Source organism: Cibotium barometz, chromosome 18, assembly GCF_041138505.1.
Source record: "Cibotium barometz isolate CiBa-2024 chromosome 18, ASM4113850v1, whole genome shotgun sequence".
Lineage (NCBI taxonomy): Eukaryota > Viridiplantae > Streptophyta > Polypodiopsida > Cyatheales > Cibotiaceae > Cibotium > Cibotium barometz.
The window spans coordinates 5,935,924-5,951,660 of NC_141063.1; the positions used below are offsets into that span (position 1 = coordinate 5,935,924).

The 15,737-nt window shown below is 44.5% G+C and overlaps 1 protein-coding gene across 3 annotated transcripts in view; it reads left to right on the forward strand.

The window, feature by feature from the left end:
- LOC147628846 (aminopeptidase (DUF3754)) overlaps positions 1-15,737 on the forward strand; it is a 103,211-nt gene that overhangs the window by 67,726 nt on the left and 19,748 nt on the right. For all 3 annotated transcript variants that reach the window (XM_086812005.1, XM_086812004.1, XM_086812007.1), the window contains exons 8-9: positions 6,036-6,148; positions 6,239-6,385. In XM_086812005.1, coding sequence (XP_086668131.1) covers positions 6,036-6,148; positions 6,239-6,385 — 260 coding nt within the window. The remainder of the gene's footprint in view (positions 1-6,035; positions 6,149-6,238; positions 6,386-15,737) is intronic.

Sequence of the window (15,737 nt, forward strand, 5' to 3'; positions counted from 1 at the left end):
TCGGTGTACATAAATCCCAACATGTGTCTACACAAATTGTATGCCCAAATAATAATACAACAATCCCAAATCTATCATCTCAAATGACGTTTGCAATTCAGCTTTGAATGCTGAAATTTTATGCATATCATTCCTTGTCATCCAGATAAAGAATGAGCATATAATCAAAGTGCCATTATCCTCCTTCACATAGAGGGTGCTCTCTGTTAAACTATTGCGAAATCCCTATGTGGTCAAATAAGTATGTATCTTCTCATACCAAGCTCGAGGAGCTTGTTTGAGACCATAAAGTGCTTTTAGAAGCTTGCATAGTTTGTTTTCATGACCATGCATCACAAAACCAATGGGCTGATTAACATACACTTCTTCCTGCAAATCCCCATTGAGAAAAGCTGATTTTATATCCAACTGATGCACATTCCATCCATGATGGGCAGCCAATGCAATAACACATCTAACTGTGGCTATACAAGAAGTAGGTGCGAAAGTCTCATCATAATCAATGCCTTTTTGCTGGGCATATCCTTTGGCCACTAGCCTGGCCTTGTACTTGTCAATGGTACCATGAGACTTTCTTTTCAACTTGTAAATCCACTTTGTGCCAATGGGCTTCTTGCCAGCAGGGAAGTCTACCAAATCCCATGTGCTGTTTTTATGGATAGAATCCATCTCATTTTGCATGGCTTGCATCCAATGCTCATCTTCGTGAGCCTCTTCAAATGAATTTGGTTCATCTGCATTACAAAGTTTACTCATGGAAGCAACATCTGCGTGTTCTCTTGCATTATGTGAACCAGCCCAGGTCTTGCTACCAAGTGGAGCTGAAAGTTTGATTTCCTGTAAAGTACGGAGCAGCCAACGATGCACAACTCTAGCCTCTTCTGTTGCTATCCGCTCTTGCTCCTACTTCTCCACATTTTGAGGTGTAATGAGCTCATTCATGGGCTGATTTTGAGTACCCAAATGCTATCCATTAGGCAAAGTTGATGGCTGATCTGTTGAGCCATCAATTCCCAATGGGAGAAGTCCTTCAAACATGTTATGCGGGCCCAAAGGTGGCTGTCCGAGAAATTCAGCCAATGGCTGGTCTGAATGTTTAGTAAATACAACATCTTTGCTGTCCAAAATCCTTTGTGTGGAAGGATTAAAGAGACGGTAGCCTTTACTGCCACTGCTATAACCCGCAAATATACACTTAGCTGCTTTGTCATCAAGCTTACCTCTCTACTGTTGAGGTAAATGTGCATATGCTATGCATCCAAAAACTCTAAAGTAATCAACTTTAGGTTTCCTATCGTGCGAGACCTCATATGGCGTTATGGTTTTCAATGCTTTGGTAGGGCATCTATTTAACACATGTATAGCACACATTATTGCCTCCATGCAGAATTTGTGAGGCAATCCTTTGCCTTTAACCATGCATCTAGCCATTTCCATGAAAGATCTCTTCTTTCTCTCAGCAGCACCATTTTGTTGAGGAGAATATGGCATCATGCATTGATGCTTTATGCCTTTTTTTGCCATAAATGCTTTGAAAGCAATGGACATGTATTCCTCCCCTTGATATGCACGGAGGGTCTGCACTTTGCAACCTGTTTGATTTTCAACTTGTGCCACAAAATGCTGAAAACATGCAAATACATTAGATTTTGCCTTCAAGGGATACACCCAAGCAAATCTGGAGTAGTGATCGATAAAGATTACAAAGTATAGATGCTTTCCAATAGATGGTGTCTGCATAGGACGACACACATCACTGTGCACAAGCTGTAATTTCTGGACAGCCCTTGTTAATTCATCTTTTGGGAATGCATTTCTGTGCATCTTACCCAATATGCACCCTTCACATACATTTTTTGGTGGCAGTTCTACATGAGGTAAATCCTGTATCATATTATGCCTTTGCAATAGCATCAAACTGCCATAATTCACATGCCCAAACCTGGCATGCCACAATTTTGCCTCGTGCATGGCAAGTGTAAGAGTGGTAACCACATGAGCATCATGCTCTCCTGTCAAACTGATATAACCCATGGTACAATGTGCCGGAAGTGACCAATGCATAGCCACCTTCACGGTCTTTCACTGTGCATCTGTCATCCTCAAAGTTGACTGCATATCCTCTTTTAGGAAAAGAGGAGATGCATAACAAGTTCTTCTTAATCCTTGGCACATACGATACATCTAGAAGACATAAGTATGGACCATCTGCTTTTGTGAGGATCACCTTACCGATAAGAAGAATTGTTTGCACATGTTACCTGCTTGCCTTTAGGGGCAGCCATAAGCTTCTTTAACAAATTCCTCGGTGAGGTAATGTGTTTAGAAGTACCACTGTCAAGGTACCATGTGTCGTGTCTTTCATTGACACTGAGAGACATATGCTCCAATGATGCATCATAACTGCAAGTAATGAAAGTCCACTCATCCTGCACAAGATTTACTGATGCATCATCTTTCCGTGCAGGTGATGAAGAAGAATCTATAGCCATGTCACTTTTCTTTTTCTTCTCAAGGCTGTCTCGAATTAGCCTTTGGCTGGAAACTTTGTTTGGCTTTTCCCTTGCCCTTGTCTTGGGCAGCAAAAGCCCCATCACCACGCATGCTAGAAGATTTGTTCTTCCAACTTTGCTCCTCATGGGGTAATAAACCAACCAACTCTTCAAACAAGATTGGTTTCGGGTTTTCCCGCATAGATAGAGTGAGCGATGTGTGGAAGTTGAAGTAGTTTTCTGGCAAAGATGATAATGTCCTAGAAAACAACTCCTTTTCGGAAATGAGCTCGTTAATATTGAGCAACTGCTCTCGAAGATCCTGGATCTTCGTAAAATGTTCAGCCATACTATCACCTTCATTCATGTCCAAGCTCTCAAGCTCTTTCTTGAGAAATGCAACTGTGGTCTCATTGTTTGCCTAATACATGTTTTCAAGTACATCCCAAGCTCACCGTGAGGTCCTGCAAGACCGGATATGCGGTATGATTGATCACTTTATTGACAAAGTAATCCAAGCCATTGCTTAGGCATCGTGAGTATCCCATCTCTTCTGATCCTGTGAGGGAGGAGTGGGTACTGTTGCTTGTTGAGCACCACAGCTAGGCGTGTTAGGTGCTATGTCAACCGGGCGAACATCTTTACTTGACACATAACCCCATAATCCTTTGGCCCAATGCCAGGCAACCACAAAGTCCTGTGCAAATGTTTTGCCCTGAACACAAGGTTGCAGATAAGCGATGCTGAAAATCCCCAAATTTTTGAGCACCAATGGGCTGATTTATGTGTCAATTGCACATAATTCACAAAATCCTTAAAAATCTGTGTACCATTGAGCTTTAATTGTGTGATTAAGCACTAATTTTAGAAAAGCCCCAAATTTCTTGTAACTGCAATTTGTGCAATTAAGCACAAATTCTAAAAATTCCCGAAATTTTCTGTGTCCTGCAACTTTATGTTGTTCTGCACTTCTGCTTCCACTTGATTTCTGCAATAAAGCAAGCTTGACACAAAAGCCCCTTGTAGTGAATCCAAAAATCAGTTACCTCGCCGGCCAGAACCTTGATTTTACAGGGTATGCAGATGCACACGTTGATGGCGGGCTGTTCGGGAGCTGGAACCAATGCGCTGGTGTCGGTCTTCTCCAGTCTTCAAGTTCTCCAATGAGCTGCAGGTTGCATATACGGCAAACTGAAGACGTGAGCTGGAGATGGGCAGACAAGGAGAGGTGACGGCAATGGAGCTGGCACAGTTTGGCGAGATGCATTGTGGAGGCGACGGGAGCTGGGTTGTGTCGACGTGTAGACGGCGAAGTACAGAAGGCCGAAGTACAGAAGGCAAGTGTGACGGGCGGGAGTCGAAGAGCGCGAAGGCGTCGGATCTGGATGGCGATGGAGACCTGGCTGCCACACAGAATTGGGACGGCAAAACCGCCGGACGGAATGACGCCAAAAATTCAGTGATATCCGTCTTTTGCCACGTAAGCCCAAAGTGGGGCTGAGCTCCGCCGTGGGCCGCCTCCTTTGGTGCGATTGCCACCCGTGGATGGGGCGGTGGTGGAGCCCTCCCCACTAGCGCCGCCCCCTTTGGAGGTGGAAATGGGCGGCGAAGGGCTGTTGTCAACTTGGCGCATGGACGGGCGGCAGGCCTGTAGAGCTGCAGAATGATGGAAATGCAAAGATGTCGGACGGAACGCAGGGTGACGGAAAGCCGCTGCCGGATGGAAAATGCCACGAGCAGACTCTGTGGGGAAGGCTCTAATACCACTCTTAGGTAATGGTTGCACAAGAATGAGGCACACAGAGAAAACACAGCAGTAAGCACTCTCAAGAGAGAGAGAGAGAGAGGTGATGATCGATGCTCAAAGAAGATAGGATACAATATGTGGAGCAAGAGGGTTGACTCCACAATATCAAAAAACAATACATGTGGTGTCCTTTAACACCTAATATCCAAGGGGAAAAACCCAAAGGGAGAAAATTGCCCTTGTTTTGCCCATGTTCACATGTGGCACTACTCATAGCATATGTGGCATAAGTCATAGCATATATGCCAATAGGCTTGTCGTGCCAATTTTTACTTTTCCCCTATCTTGTGTGGCATTTGAAGCGTGTGCCACATTTTCCCACTTCTGCTGCTGCACGGTACAATAGGAACCACCTGTGAAGGTGGTGTTGCGGCTACCGGCGTTTACAAAAGTGCCAATGGGCATTCCGATCCATGTGTCCAAACTGTCTGCAAGAGAAACAAGAGCCAGCAAAATTGCCCCATTTGAGCTTGAAGAAAGCTTCTTGCATGAAGTCCTCGCAGCTCAGCATCCAAGGCTACTCGGGAAGGAGTTGGTTTATCCGGATCCCAAAGGATGCAAAATCTATTGACACTTCTAGAAGACTTGCAAGGGCAAACCACTTTGCCGAGCCATTTTGCCAGAAAAGGTAAAGCATGGCGCATATAAACAGGAAGCTCGTAACTTCCCCGCGCACAGGGCATCTGTGTTTGATGAAGCTTTGATAATCCTTTGTAGGTGACCATGGGTATACATGCACCATTTGCTGCCCAAAAAAAAAGAGGCGACTTTTCCAGAATAGTTTGTTTATGCTACAGATCAGTAAGTAGAACCTCATAGAAGCCTCGAGCAACAAATTAGCTGCCCTCAACAAAGCATCCTCCAAGCATGGCTTTAAGCCACTGCCCAACATGAGCAGCTGCAGGCATCTTTCCAGGAAAAAAAAGGATCACAGCTCTTTGTGAGAGTTTCATCACAGGGTCTAGTAATACATGGCTAGGAACCCGGAAACGAAACTCAGGGACAGGTTCATCCCAAGCTTTTTTGATCTCAGCGAAACCTTCTTCAAGGGTGTGACAGAAATGTTGCAGGCGAGAGAGCAATGAGAGGGGAAAATGCCATCTGAAAAAGCAGCCACTATGAACAAGAAGTAGGCTTCAACAAAGATGAGCCAAAGAAGGGGACGTGAGTCAACCGCCTGGCAGCAAGAGCAGGTGATGGTCAGCAGAAACAAGAGACGATGAGCAGAAGCAAGGGCAGCAAATAGAGACGAAGGCCAGCAGGACCGCAGGTACAAGCCTGTGCGTACAGTCGACAGCCAGCTGCAGAGGAGGAGATCAGCGGCGAGCAGGAAAAATCAACGAAGATGGGCAACGAGCAGGAAGAAGGGATTGAGGAGGTTGACGGCAAACAGAAGCAGCATACACAGGTGAGCAGCATGCTCTGTCTCCACACAGGTTGAAGGTGAGCAGCTAGCACACACACAAGTCGACGGCAAACCACACACAGGTCGAAGGCGAGCAACACACACACACGTGTCAGACACACACCGCTCGCTCGCACACAGACACAACATACATACACAAGTACATGCACGCTTCTGCATACATGTATGTATGTGTGTGTCTCTGTGTACACATGTACATATATCCACACACACACGCACGCACACACGGACACGTCTTATGTATGGCATGTGCATATCTGTAGGTAAAGGATGGAAACTACACGTTGAGGTTGATGTTTTGTCATTGCAGTATGCTCTTTTCCGTCAAGGGATTGGTATAGATAAGACCACAGCTTTCTTTTTTATGGAGAAGGTGGACTCTTTGATCTCACGTCTCTGGGATTTCTTAGTATCGAAGTTAAGGTTTGTATTGGAACTGCCCTTGTCTCTCCTGCTTTTGTAAAATCCTGTCTTCTAGTATCTTTGTTGTGACATTATGCCATTATGATTCAGATTGCGAAGGTTGATCTCTTCAAAACAACTCGATCATAGAAGCTCTAGTATCAACAGAATAGTTGATTCGATACCAAATGGAAGTGCTGATGCTGCTGAGAAAGATCTATATGTTGAGCGCATCCGTATTCAAAACTTGGATCTCAGGTGCCTTTTTTGTTTTTTGCTATTGCTCTAATATGAATTATTATCCCTTAACTTGAAAGGGAATTTTCATTTATTAGAAGTCAAGGGTTCAAGATTTTGAGAGATCAGTGTAGATGTCATCAACCTGTGATGGGGCGTTAGAGAGCTGAAGAACCCCATTCGGCTGGAACACTCCCCTTCCTCAAAACAAATTCGTCTCCTTCTTGCTACACTTAGGCTGCTTTGTGCTGCCTACACTGCCGGCACCCATCCAACTCCCTGGGCGACCCCTTTCTTCCTTTGCGTCACCCTCAGTTCTCCTTGCTATACTTCCAACACCCCTTTCTACTTTGGTGCTGCTGTTGTTTTGATTTAATTTGTTGTCTTCTTTGAAGTACACGCCTTTTAGCCCTCTCCTATCACCCAAATAACATAACATGGCTAATATCATAGTTGTTTCTGTACGGCGTAAGATGCCATATCGCACAAAATACCATATGATACGATACCATACGGACTCGTACGGTTTTTCAGAAAAAGTATTTTTTTTTCCAAAAAAAAATCCCTTTTTTTGGGCTAATGGTCTTGTTTTTGCTTGTCTATGGCTGTTTGAGCTTCCTCTGTACTATGTTGCTTCCCTCCTTTTTAAAATACTCCATATCTCAAAATTGGAAATACCTAAGTTTATAAGTGTTTTTTAAAAACACCGTATTTTATCTTACGATATGAAAAAAATTCATATCGCACCGTATTTTCCCGTACGGTATCGTATCAAACGTGACAACTATGGCTAATATATTTGAGGCTAGGCTTATACATATGGGCGGCCGTGGATAGGAACACAAAGAATGGTAAGTAAATCATGGGTGATGATTAAAACGAGTGGACCTATAGCTAATGCAAGGATGCGATAGGTATCCCTCCTCATATTCCTCCATAAATCTAGGGACATGGTGGCTACAATCAAGGTTGGCGTATGTCCTTTTATCAAGTTGATGAAGGCGCCTAGAAGAGATGAACTTTGGGCATATTTCACAAGAATTTTCAACCTTAAACATTGAGACCCTTTAACACATAAGTGACTAGGGACTTTTGATGACTAATGTTCCAACAAATCCCCCTGCAACAAATATCCATATGCCTAGTGGTTAGTTACCTAGGTCCCACACTATGGAAATGAAAGTTCAGTTGCCTCGTGGTACAAAACAAACAAAGTGAGATCCCACACTATGGGGTAGTTGATAGTGAGGGCGAGTGTCCTTGGTGTTTTAGGAAGTCCAATCATCTCTGATGTAGTTGGCCTCATGTAGAGCCTCTTCATGTTGCTCCTGTGCTTCATCCTTTTGCTCTACCAGGGGACCTTTCTTCTTTAGAAAGAAATGCTCTTCTAGATGGTTGCTTTTACCACACAAACCACGAGGCTTCTTTATCTTTGTGTCAATTTAGCCCTTCTTGTTGAAGCTCTTGTTTTTGTTGGAAAATCACCTTGTTAAATATTCTGCAGAAAACACCTTGATCTTGGAGCACATAATTGACGTGTTAAACCAAAGGGGTTTGATGACCGGAGCTAAAACAGAGTTAGAGCAACTCCATCCTTTGAACCTTGGGGTTTGAAAGACTCTTTAACCATACCCTGATTAGCATTAATCACAACTTACTGTCTGTGAACAGAAAACTAAGGAAGAGCTCAGATCTCACCAACCAGCCAATGAATCCCAAAAGGGCTTCTCTTCTCTCAGCCCAATAGATGATTCCCAAGCTAGACAGCGGTGAATTTCTGATTTTACTCCAGTTTGATAGTGCTGCTCACAGCCGCTGTTGCGCTGCAGGTGTTTGTAATTAGGCCGCACCCTTTGAGTTGTAGAATCCCTATGAGCTGAGCTATCAGCTAATGGATTCAAATCTGGGAAAGATGCCAAATTGAAAGGTCGCCTACTATTTTATGAGCTGCAGTTTTGCTTAGCACACTAATACTAATGCTAAATTGCTAATGATGGGTGATTAACTCTTCAAGATAGCTCTAAGAGTGTAATGCCAATGCTCTGATACCAAATGATGATTAAAATGAGTGGAGCTGTAGCTAATGCAAGGGTTATGGTGGATTAAAGTAGAGAATTCTCATTACATTAGAGCATAGTTGCAATGAAATGCGTTTCATTCCATCTGAATGAAACAAAACGTTTCATGTGAATGAGATGCGTTTCTTTCATGCTGTCTGGGAAAACCTACGTTTTTCAACGTTTTCTATCTAGAGAGCACGTTTTTCGAAAAAAAAGCGTCTATAGGTGATTGGGAAACTGATTGAAGGATCTCTTGCCATGCACAAATCAGCTCCTCTAGTTTACTATTTGTCATCATTCATGCATGATTGCATCTATCAAGCTTCAGCATGCTTTTCTTTGTGTATTTCAGACTTCAGTTTACTTTTTTTGTATTAGCTCAGGATTCAAACTTTTTGTGATCACTTTGAGTGCCATTATTGATGATGAAATCCAGACCTTGATTCTTGATGTTGCCATTTTATTTATGCCAATTGGTCAGTGACTCAGTTGGGTGCCCACTGTAATTGAGTCACCCAGATTCTTTAGTTTTAGCTTCTAAACATGTTTTAATGTGTAAATGATGCATGTTTAATATTGTTTTGCAGGGAAGGCAACATATTTTTAACATATTATAAACCTGTATATAAATTTTGAGGCTTGTACCCCCCCTTTTTGTATGAAACGTTTTTGAAACTTCTGGAAAATGAATGAAACGTTTATGAAACACGTTTCATGAAACGCCTGGCAACTATGCATTAGAGAGTATATTAACATAATAACAAGCATTAGAGCTTATCATCATTTATTTACATGATGAACTAAACCAACAAAATGATGATAACACCCTCACACAACTCCATTCATAGAGAACCTCTTAAATAAGCTAGAGATTCAAGATTGACTACATCATTGATGAGATAGGTATCCCTCCTCATATTCCTCCATAAATCTAGGGACAAGGTGGATACAATCAAGGCTAGCGTATCTCCTATTATCAAGTTGATGAAGGTGTCTAAAAGAGATGAACTTTGGGCATATTTGACAAGCCTTTTCAACCTTACACATTGAGACCCTTTAACACATAAGTGGCACTTATGGGGTGGACTAGCGTCGTGTAGAGACCTACGTGTATGGATCTCTGGGTGGTGCCCATAAGGAGTCCAATGACATGACAAGGAGACTCATTGAGACTGGTGAGTAATGGACTTGGGTAGTGCTTGTATGAACAAGTACGGATGCTAGCCCGTACTGTGGTGTACTGTGATGGCTGGACAGGATTTACAGTGTACAAGATGAAAGATGGGGAACAAGGCTGGACAAGTTATAAGTTATTCACACAAATTGGGCCAGATTTTTAAAATACATAGACACTTGAGGGCTGGGCGCCTGGCATCTAGCTGATTATGCATGTGTGGCCACTTGATAGCTCGTTTTTGCATGTGAAGCTGGTTTTGGCATGTGGAGGGGCCAGATATAGCATAGCTATTTTGGCAGGAGACTTGTCTTAAATTGGGCTCTAGCAGGCTGGGGACTGTTTTTGCTGGTCAACATCTTCTTTGGGCACATCTCAGATGACAAACTTGGTTTTGATCTCTCTCTACTTGACAACATGTTTACAGGTTGTTTTGGAGCTGTTGAAGGTGTTTTTCTTCAGTTTTGAAGCTATTGAAGTTGTTTTACTTCAATTCTTGAGCTGCTAAAGCTGTTTTTCAGCAGGTATGGATAACAACATACCATGTGCGGACTGTTTGGGCTTTTTGGGAGCTGAAATCTGCATATAACAAGCTGGTCAAACCTGTTTGAACTTTGGCGGTCGAAATTCGGTCAAAGTTGGCCTCAGTGGTTGGGGCTGATCAATTTTATGTCTTCAATTGTGTGCTTAACCAAGTTTACTGCATCAGTGTGCTGAGAAACAGGCATCCCGGTTATACTTTCCACTTGTTGGTTTGGGTGTTAAGCTTGCTCTGCAGTGTTGAGCGTCCAACACGAGCTGATTGGTGGGACCTGAAGAACTGGCTGGAGGACACAGGCCGACAGTGTAAAAGACCAGCACACTAACAGTCGTGCACAGACGGCAGCGCACACAGGCGCCCATTGTAATCATATGTACTTTATTGTAACAGTTTGTTAACAGAGCAACGGCTGGATGGGACAAGAAGAAGGTCCTTCCAAGATAGCACAGAAGGAGGCAGTTAGCAGTTAGAAGATTGATATATAGAGATATAGTGTCCGAAGTCCTCAATGCTCACGGTACAACATAGGAGACACTATGGAGTGGAACACAACACAAGAACAGACAAGACTGCAAGAGGAACAAGAACACTTGCACTACCTTCACTGTACCATGCACACTCAGCTGAGGTCATAGTGAAGAGGACGACACAGCTCAAGTTGATGACAAGTGATTGCAGAACATAGGGTACAAAGTGGTATGAAGGATGAGCATGAAGGATGTCCTTTAGGATGAAGGATAAAGGATCCCCTTCAAGGTGAGTTGATGGACCATATATCCGTAAGGTTAAGTTGGTCCACAGTTGCATAGAAACGCGTTTCATACAGGTTCGAAACGTACGAAACGTTTCGTCCTGTATGAAACGCGTTTTTTTCATCATCCAAATTTTTTTTATTTTTTATTTTTTATTTTTTTTATTTTTTGTGTACAATGTAGAGACGGATTGCATTGAGAGTTCTCTCCCAGGATTGCAGTTCAGGGCCTTGTGAGAGAAACTGGAGTACATGGGCTCCTTTTCACACGAAAAAGAGAAATAGACTCTCCTCAGCACAATTGGAGAGGCTTGTCTTTTGTCATTGCAATCTCTGATTGCTAGAACAAAAGGGTCATCCCATTGAGCCTCGCCAAGTGAATCCAGATAAGATTGATATCATGAAGTGCAAGGAGATTCCCGACATTCCTCAGGAGGAGAGAGACATCTATTCTATGCTCTATGAGGAGATCATGGCTCCGGCTCGCACTACACGATCTTCTCGAGAGGCTAGTACTAGTGGTGCACCTGCACCTCTAGAGGATGAGGCATTTGAGGACTCGGCTACCAGCAGTGACCTTGAGAGTGAGGCTGCAAAGACAAAAGATGCAGATGAGGATGAGCATGAGGATGCAGATGAGGATGCAGATAGTAGCTAGCAGCTGCTGCCAGTATCATTTTATTTGGACATGTTATTTAGTTTGAACTTTGGACATGCTATTTATTTTGATCTTGGATTTTGAGTCATGACTCATCACCCACGTGGTGATCCTTTTGATTTCTGCTTAGTCATCAGTGATCACCCACGTGATTTGTGATATCATCATATCTTACATGTATTTTGTTTTTATTGAAATGAATTCAATGTGGTCTCTTATAAGTTATGTCAACAGTTTTTTCTTTTCTATATTTCAAGTTAAAAATATACATGTTTCTTCTATTTTGTATGAAACCTTTTTGTACCCGTTTCTTACCTTTTATGAAACGTTTCAAAACGTATGAAACCCGTTTCATACCTGCCGTTTCTGAAACGCCTGGCAACTATGAGTTGGTCGCATCTCCTATCTTTGGTGGATGCCTTGAGGTGGCAGCCCTTAGTAGAATCTCGTATCTCTAGGAGATACAGTTGGAGTGTAAGTGGAAGTGCCAGTCGGTGCCTTCAATGCTGCTGCATGCACCTCTTTGTGTCAGTTGTGGTTCCAATGGTCCCGAATGCTTGGTGCCTCCGTTGACTCACTGTGATGGTGTGGCAGTGTTGCGCTGTTACGGTGTGGTGGTATGTTGTCACACTATTGCGGTGGTCCGTCAATGTGGGCATCCTTGGTGGCTACAGGTCGCCGAGCGCTAGGTTGGTTGCCTGGCACACTAAGTGGTGGCTCTTCTCTAGACATAATGCCCAGAGTCCTCAATGCTCATGACACAACATAGAAGACACTATGGACCGGAATACAACTCAAGAAGAGACAAGACTCCAAGAGGAAAAAGAACACTGATAGATGTCCCTCACTGAACTGAGCACACTCAGCAAAGGTCACAATGAAGAGGATGACACAGCTCAAGTTGATGACAAGTGACTATAGCACACAGGGTACAAGGGGGTATGAAGGATGTTCTTTAGGATGATGGTGAGGGATGAAGGATAAAGGATGTCCTTCCAGGTGAGTCAAGGGACGATATATACCTGAGGTCGAGTCGGTAGCATCTCCTATCTTTGGTGGATGCTTTGAGGTGGTAGCGTTTGGTAGAATCTCTTATCTCTATGAGATGTCGTTGGAGTGTCAGTCCGTGCCTTCAATGCCGTTGTGTGCACCTCTTTGTGTCAGTTGTGGTGCGTCTCCGCTTTTGATGGTCCCGAATGCTTGGCGCCTCTGTTGACTCACTGTGAGACGGTGTGGCAATGTTACGTTGTTACGGTGTGGCGGTGTGACTATTACGCTGTTGCGGTGGTCCGTTAGTGTGGGCACCCTTGGTGGCTACACTCTTTGATCTCTCTTTCCTAAGATTGTGGGTTGGGATGCAACGGTTGAGAGACTATGTGTGCAGAAGCTGTTGGGTGGCACTGGAGGCAAATTAAATAGGGGCAGCGATCAAGGCACGTGGGTGCGAGAGGATCCGGCCTGTCAAAATCGGTGATTGTTTGGGAAGCCACAAAGGACAAACTTTTGCCCCGCAAGGTGGAAGGCTCATCTGTGCTCTTTAATTAAAAAATAAAAAATAAAAAATAAAAATAAATCCGCCCAATTGGCTAAGCGAGCGACTCAACTCAGCCCGGCAAGAGGGGGCTATCACAGATTGATTTGGTGGAGGAATGGGCGAAAGTGGCGGTGTTTGCATAGGCAAAAGCGGTACCATTCAGCCATGAGCACCCGGAACGAGCAGCACCAATGCTGCATAGGGAGTGGATTGGCTGTGATACCAATTAATGGAGGCTTGAAGGCAAACATGGCTATGGCATTTGATAAACAAAGAGAAGGGGGGAGAGAGAGAGAGAGAGAGAGAGAGAGAGAGAGAGAGAGAGAGAGAATACTCCATAAGTTTGTGTACTGGAAGTCTCACGCATGGCCGTTTCACACCCGGCTGAAAGTGGCACAGGTTATTATGCTAGCTATGCTTTCTTGTTTCTTGCCCTTACTTCCTTGGTCTCGAAAGGCTTTGACAGCTCTCACCCAGCCGCTTCGATTCATGTTGTGGAAAAAGAAAGGCAATAATCTAGACTTGACTTGGGTTTCATGGAAGCATATTACCACCCCAAAGAGATTGGGAGGGGCACCTCTGTTGGATATTTGGGTACACTGTCTTGCCCGTAGGTGGAATTTACTTCAAGCTATGTGTGTTGATTCCCAGCCATGAATAGACATGGCTGTTGCATTTCTGGAGGATGTGGGTATCGTGCATGGGAAGACCCGGATTGTTACATCTTGGTGGATGTTCTAAATGCTTCACAATTTGTGCGTGTATGTGCTTCTCCTCTGTTGGATCATTTGATTAAATCATGGCAGGAGGTGTTACGGTTCACTTCTTGGAGACCTCCAAATTCTCGTCGAGATGAGAACTCCCTACTTGCAGAGGTGTTGGCCACCTCTCGTGTGATTACTTGGCCAAAGAAGAATAATTGTAGACGGCAATTCAATCGTATGGCGAGACTGGGTGTTGTGAGGATGTTTGATACTTTGTTGCTCGGGCGGCTGCAAATGTTATCATTCTGTCGTGCTTGTCATAGATTTCATGTGTCCCGAGGGTCCCGAGGTTATAGGTGTATTTGGTTGCAGTTGCAGCAACAAGTGCGGTCTTTGGGACACCTTCCTAGGATGGATTCTTGTCATGCATGGGATGATTGGGTGTTGGGTAGCAACACTAGGCTATGGAGGGCTTCCGCCAATGTTGTATATGTTGGGGTAAAGGCATTATGCCCACCCTTATAGTGTGTACTAGCCCATAAGTTTTATAGTACATAGTACACTTAGTACTTTAAATGTACTAAGTGCACTATGTGTACTAGAGCAAATATACATGTGTGATAGGGGAGTCACACACTCATACTTGAGTTGACTTATCCCCACATGTCTCTCTCTCTCTCTCCCTTCTTCAACTGGTATCAGAGCCATCACTCTCGTCTTCTAATCTGAGTCTTAGCAGCAGCTGCAGTGCGCACTCCATGATATTCAGCCTGAGGTAACTGTGCAAAGTCAACAAGCAACAGCACGTGACAGGCTGAGGAAACCAGCCGCTGGAAGAGAGAGCGAGAAGGTGCCAGCTAATAGAACAGGCCGGGATAAGAACCAGCACTGCTGGGCAACGGGCCAGGCGGGCGAGCACGACCCGCCACCATCCGTGTGCAGTCCGCCACCATCGGCCAGCAATCCGCCTAGCCAAAGCCGATGCAGTCCCACCACCATCTGTATGTAGCCCGCCAGCAGCCAACCGCTGTCGCCGACCATCAGCCGTGAGAAGAGCCGCAAGCCGTGGAGAGTCTGTGAGCGAGCCGGGATAGCGTGAGGAGCTTGAGGACCGCCTTGAGGAGTTTCGCGCGCAGCTGGAAGAGTCGGGCGCCGTGCGGGAGAGGCTCTGTTCCATCATCGCCGACCTCCATAGTGCAACTCGTCTCATAACTCGCTGGGGCAGCGCTCGCAGCAGGTGAGGCGGCTAGAGCGAAGCTCCGCCAGCCTACCCTTCCGTTCGAGGTCCAACTGCAGTTCCATCACCATCTTGCTCGCGCCGTCACCAGCTGACCATTCTGCAACAAATAGACCCTCGTCATCTGTCCCCTGGTCATCTGCAGGGTAAAGTTGCGAGGTACCGCCCACCTGCACGAATACAGCATCCGTACCTGCACAACAGCAGCAGTAGCATCAGCACACGAGATTCTTGCAACAGAAATCAGAAATTGTATGAGGTATTTGCTTCAATTTTGGGATTTACATGTCCATTATCATCAATCGAGCAGGTACAGGTCCAAATGGCTCAGATTTGAGCACAATTGGCAACAATTGGGTGACATTGGTCACATTCCGGGTCAATTGGCAGGAAATTGGATGTTAACATTTGGGGCTTTTGATGTAATTGTGCCATTGGGCATTCATACATGCTGTATGATGTGAGCAATCTCACATTCGGGGCCAAATTGCAAGAAATTGGAGTGCAAATCAAAGGGCTTTTGTGCCAATTGGGTTGTTTTGCATGCAGGCACTGGCATTTGATGCTTTGGGCAATATGTTGATGCCTGTCAAGCACTCAATGTGCCAGTAAATCAAGGGGCTTTTATGTATTGGATGTATATGTGGCCAGGGGGAAGCATTGTGAAGACTCTGGATGCCTTCATGTGCATTAATGTACCATTCATGATCAGAA